The 6,000-nt window shown below is 57.4% G+C and overlaps 1 protein-coding gene across 1 annotated transcript in view; it reads right to left on the reverse strand.

Moving 5' to 3' along the window:
• Positions 1–4,746, reverse strand: part of EFNB1 (ephrin B1) — a 47,811-nt gene extending 43,065 nt beyond the window's left edge. Inside the window, exon 1 of the mRNA XM_015860125.3 lies at positions 4,344–4,746. Within this exon, the coding sequence (XP_015715611.1) occupies positions 4,344–4,459 (116 nt within the window). The 5' untranslated portion in view covers positions 4,460–4,746. The remainder of the gene's footprint in view (positions 1–4,343) is intronic.
• Between the last annotated feature and the right edge of the window lie 1,254 nt (positions 4,747–6,000).

Raw genomic sequence — 6,000 nt, forward strand, 5'->3', positions numbered from 1 at the left:
TGTGCAGCTCCAACACAACCTGCATGCCCTTGGAAGAGCCCTGCCACGGTGCACAGTGCGCTGCTATGAACAAACACCCGTGGGTGCACACAGATAGGAGAGCCCACCACCAGCAGAAGCTCCAGAAAACCACCCCCCCCCAAAACAGTGCTGCCCCAACTCAGCTCCAAGGAACCCAGCAGCCCTTTTGCTCTTGAGAAAACTGTACTTTTACAACCAATCAGCCACCCCATCACAGAGCTTTTTATTTATTTTTTTTCTTTTTTCCCCTCCTCTTTCCCCCCTTCTTTTAAAGGAAGCAGTTAAATCCATTTTATAGAATCCAGTGGTATTTACCCAGCTACTGCAAGAGCCGCAGCTCGGCGCTCACTGGCTGTTGTTTTCTTTTATGGAAGTTAATGAAGTCATTCCCAGGAGACATGCACAGCGCCCTGGGTCCCCCCAGCACAGTGCAGGAAGGGAGCAGACCTGCAGCCGTGCTCCCAAAGCACTCAGCCATCCCAACACCCCAAACACTGGGAGAGGCTCATCGGGGAAACTCAGAGCTGGGCTCGGACTGCTGGGTCTCACCTCACCCAAAGCGGCCTCAGGAGGTCAGGCAAAGCCCCTAGACGTGACCATGAGCTCAAGATTTGGCTGTGTAGGCCCCATTGGCACAGCACCTCCCGAGCATCCTCAGTAAGCAGCACGGAAACAAAGCCACAATGCCAAGCCCCCAGAAGCACACATACAAAACTCCATGGGACTGCAACGTGTCATTAAAGCCAGAACAAAAATACCACCAAGGATCAGACGTCGGTCTGCATCTGGTCAGTCTGTCTGTCCTTCCCTCCCCACCCCAGTTCTTTCTCTCAGCTTTGTTTTTAGCAAGTCACTCACGACCCTGCAGGGCAGCAACAGGAGCACAACGGGGAGAATTTATAGAAGGGGGAGAGAGAGAGAGAAAAGCTGAGCAGGAACAAGCGATCCTTAAAAGCTGGGCGGATGATGTGTCCCATTTCCCCCCACCTCCTTATTAAAATGCTTACTGGAGAGCCGAATTCCTGGCCGAAATGAATTTTCCAAACCATATTTTATTAGGAACGTTTCCTTTTAACGCTTGGCGCAGGAGCCCACCAGGGTCAATATTTCTCCTGAATTACAGCCCAGGGATTGAAGAGCAGATTTCACCAGAATTCCTCATGCCATTCCGGGCTGTTTAACAATAGCAGCAAACCCCGAGCACTGACTGCTAAGTAGCCAAAGGGCCGATTCAATCACTGGAACCACACTCCAGCTCCCCCCTCCCATAAACGCAGGGAACAGTTTGCAGGGAGCCCTTTCAGACACGACGGGATAAAATTAAAACCAGATCAGTTCGCCGGGACCCCTTAAAGGGGCTCTGCTCACATCCACGACAGGCATCGCATGGAGCCCAAACTTGCCCCAAGCACAGTGTGGCCAAACGGCAGCCCTTCACCCAGCAGGGTCACTGCACGCCTTCGTTTTTCCTTCCTTTAAGGACACGGAATTATTCACGGTGCAATTACAGCAACAAGTCTGGAGCTCACATCGGGAGCATTCCCCCAGCTGAGGACTAAGCTGCTCCCAGCCCATGTAGGAAGGTGAGGAAATCGTCCTGGTATCAGCTGTGTTATCAGTGCCCCTGTCAGATGAGAACCATCCGTGTGCTGTGCCCATGCACACCATAGGCTGCCCAGGGATAACAGAGGGCAAGAGAATATTTCCATCAGTCACATCAACACTGCCAAGGCCAAGTGTCCAACGCACGGCACGTTTTCCTTCTATCTGCTGGGAAGTTCCACTTCATCATGTTATTTCTGTAAGGTTTCTGCTTTCTTTACTCTAGAAATAAACACGAGCGCTCATTGTGCTGCATTCAGAGCCAAGGGAGCCCTGGGATCAGAGCTGGGAGCCCAGTGCCCATGTGGTGAGGTAACCCCAGGGATGCTGGTCCCAAGGAATGCAGGTTTGGGGCAGTTTGGGGTTTTTCACTGTGCGAGGCTTCTCTGCCCTCTCTTAGAAACATGCCCATTAACTGGGCTGGCAGGAGAGACTGCGAAGGGGCTCTGCCCAATTCCACATCAGCTGAGGAGGAGCACAAAGGCATTTAAAAAAGTGAGGAAAATGAAAAAGGAGCAAAATTGAAGCTGGAGGGGTGACGGGGATAGGAAGCAACAGAGTGTGAACCCATGCAGACAGAGAGCCCACACCACTCTGGACACAACACTGCACCTCCTCGCGCACTGTCACCCCACAGCACGGGTGTGACAGCAGCAAGCCGTGCCCCCAAACCCACAAATACAGGGAGAGGACCCACCGGCCCCAAGCAGCCCAGGAACAGCAGGAGGGGATCCTCACCCGCAGCACAGGGCTGGGGGCACGCACCGCGAGGCACACAAACCCACAGACGGCAGCGTGCAGCTGAACACAACGGCCCTTTGCACGGGCAGCACCGCCCGGCACCCAGCCCCGCTCCGCCGTGGCCGCCCCACAACTTCCCGGCCCCGCACGGTTCCTTCCAGGCGCGCTCCATCACGGCACCGACCTCCACCGCAGCACGGCGGGTGCGGGCTCGGTCACGGCACAGCCCGACATCGGCCCCGGCTGCGGGCACTGCCAAAAGCCCCGCACAGAGCACGGAACCCGCCCCCCCCCCCCCCCGGCACCCCACACCCTGCTCAGCAAACCCCCATCTCCAGCGGAGCCCCTTTTTCAAATCAGGTGGTGGCGGTTTCTGGAACCAATTTGCTTTTTCCTCACCCTCCCACCCCTTCATGCTGACAGAGCAGACTTAGAAACACCAAAGATCAGTTCCTAGGGGGAAAAGTTCCCCTTTTTGCTCCGAGCAAACAGACGGATCTTCAAAAGAAGGGGGGAGGAAGGCAAAAAAATCAAGCACGGGAATTAACTTATTGGAGTTTCTACAGCCACCAGAGACCTCTTCCAGCTTTTCCAACACGCTGAATTAGAATTCAAGACTTTGTTTGCACGACGCTCCCCACAGCCCCTTCCAGACACACCACAAACGTTCGGGTTGCGAAGCGAATGTCCGACTGGGAAGGGCTCCACGTGGGGTCAGAGCTCTCCAAACCTCGAGATCTTTTCTTCTGAGAAATATGGAAGGGGGGGGAAGGACCGAGATAAAAACCAGATTATTTCTTCCCTCAAAGCGGAGAAGGGATATATAAACAAACACTCCGCGATTTACAAGATAAAGCCCAGCGAGAGAGCTACCAAAAACATCCCGACATAATCAGTCCCAAAACATCGACGGCTCATTAGTGACCGCGCCGAGCGCTTAAAGATCTTTTCAGGCTCCTTCGTTCCTTTCCATCGCGGGAGCGAAGGGAAAACCACGCGCATTGTTCGCGTCCTGAAGCCACGAGAGCAGCCGGGGGGGCGGCTGGGATTCGATTTTCCTGCGGTGCTACATTACAGGGCGGACAGATCCCCCCCTCCCGCACCCCCAGCACCGCCTGGGGGGAGCACAGGAGGGGGCACGGCACCGCCCGAGCCCCGCACTCGCACACCTGCTTTGGGGCAAAAAGCGCCGTTTTTGAGGCTTCGGAAGGCCGGAGCCACCCCCACAACACACACCGGCCCCCGGCTCAGTGCTGGGCAACCCGGTGCCTCGCTACCACCAAACACCCCAGATTCCTTCACACCGCTCGAGGGGGGGGGGGCTCAGCCCGCTCCCCTTCCCCAGATTCCTCCGCAGCCTATTAATAAAATGACAAGAAAAAGAAAGGAAAGGAAATAAGAAAGGAAAGAAAAGAAAGAAAAACCCTAAAAGGCAGCCTAATACTGCGCTCGCCACAGAATCCAAGCCCGGAGCGGAGCCCACCTCCCCCCCCCCACTCCTCCTCCCACCCCACCCTCGGCAGCCCGAGCGCTGCGGGGCGCTCCCGGTGCCTCCAGGCGGGACGCGACGCGCTCCCAACATTCCGGACCAGAAACAAAAAAAACAAAAAAAAAGGAAAGAAATAAAGGCACCACCCGCCCGGGCGGCACCGAAGCGGCTGGAAGCGAGCACAATGCCGCCGGCACAGCCTCCGGGGCTCTATATTCCAAGGGTGGGGAGGAGGGGGGTTCTGTCCATCCGTAGAACGAAGCCTCGAGCTCCGGGCGGCTCCGGCGTCCGGCGGCAGCTCCGCACGGCGCGGGCGCTCTTCGCGGCACCACCGACCGCTCTGCTTCCGAGACCACGAAGGTTATTTTAGAGAGACATTTTTTCATCGCTCTGGATTTATATATTATCTTTTTTTTTTTTTTATCCTGCCACCGAGGGAGGGCGAGGCGGGCCCCCCGCACCCCCCGCGCCCCCGTTTTGCCGCACGTACTTGGGGTTGCCGGCGCTCCAAGAGACGGGCTCCAGGCTCTTGGCGAGCGGCGCGGCCAGGCGGCACAGGGCGAGCAGCACCCCCAGCAGCCACCGCCCGCCGCGGGGCCGCGCCATCGTCCCTCGGCGGCGGGACGGCACCGGGCGTCAGGCGCCCATGCCGCGGGGCTCTCCGCTCCTCAGCCCCGCATCGGCGCCGCGCAGCCCGCGGGCAGCGCCCCGTCGCCGCCGCCCTCCTCCTTCTCTTCCCCCAGCTGCTCCTCTCGCCTCGACGGCGACTCCGCCGCGTCCCCTCCGCCGTCCCGGCTCGCACAGCGCCGCCGCCCGCCGTGCCGCCCCCTCTACTCCCCTTCGCAGGCAACGGCACGGACGACTCAAGGCGGAACGGCCAATCGCCGTTCGCCCCGACGGGGCCTTCGAGCCTCGGGCACGCCTCTCTCCGCCCCCACTGTCTGTTCTTAAAGGGCACGTACCGCCTCGCGGCTCCCCCCCCCACCACACGAGCGGGCGGGGCCGGGGGCCGGGCCGGGGCCGGGCCGTCGAGGCGGTACGTGCCCTTTAAGAGCCGTTGGCGGCGCCCCGACGGCCCGACCCCGTCCCGCCCCTCAGCGCCGCCCCCCGGCCCAGCCGCGATCCAATGGCGCCCCCTGGTGGTGCTACGGCGGCCGCTGATTGGCCGAGTGCCGCACCGAGATTTGCCGCGCTTCCCACGCCCCTCGGGACGGGCCCGGGGCTGCGCGCGGCCGGTTGGGGGGGAACAGGGGGAGCGGGGGGAAGGGGGTCGGCGTTGTTCCGTTTGGGATGTGAAAGGGTGAGGCTTATTGCCCCTTAAGTGCGGGTAAATGGGCCACGCTAAAAGGGATTTGTCCCCTTTTGTGGGGACGGAGAGGGGAGATTTGCAAGCCGGAGCATCCCCGGCTGATTGCTCTTTTTTTTTTCCCCTCTGAAACTTTGTAAGGTTTGGGATTGTTGGTTTGGAGCTGCGTCACGGACGAGTGAGGTCACTGCGTTCAACAGTGAGAAACCTGAAATGAATTGTCATTCAGAGTAGCGACCGAGCACTCGGAGTCGGCTGTGTGACTCCATCAGGGGCAGCTCGCGTTCTACTACCGCGGCTTTTGCTTAAATACTCCGAAGTCAGATCGTTTTCCATTAAGGATATCCAAAATCCCCTCGTTTTGCGACAGCCTTAAATGCCCTCAGCCCCCTCGTTCTTTCATTCCTCGCATTTCCCTTCTCCAGCCGGCACACCCCCGCCATCCAAATGAAATCGACGTTTATTGGCTTTCTGCGTTTTAAAAAGAAATTAAAATCGGGAATTAAATGTGTTGTTAAATTGAAGCTGTGCAGATGCTTTCCATCGGCCAGGCCATTCCCAGCTCCTTAAATCAGGTTACACCGCGCCTCTCGCAGCCGGTTAAAGACCTGGAGACAATTGTCGGTTTGATTTAAACTAAATGAATGAATCTATCAATTGCTTCTCCGACGACACCTTAATTCAAAGGAGACAAAAAAGGAAATAGAAAAAAAAAATCGAGGAAGGAGGAAAAAAAAATAAGCGTTTTCATTTTAGGTGGGAGGATTTCGAGCCTACAGTAATGAGTTATATTGCAACAAAGGTAATTATTCTAAGCGAGCTGGCTGGGGAATTGAAAACT

This window comes from Coturnix japonica, chromosome 4, assembly GCF_054131305.1.
Source record: "Coturnix japonica strain WE chromosome 4, WE-NBRP24, whole genome shotgun sequence".
NCBI classification, from domain to species: domain Eukaryota; kingdom Metazoa; phylum Chordata; class Aves; order Galliformes; family Phasianidae; genus Coturnix; species Coturnix japonica.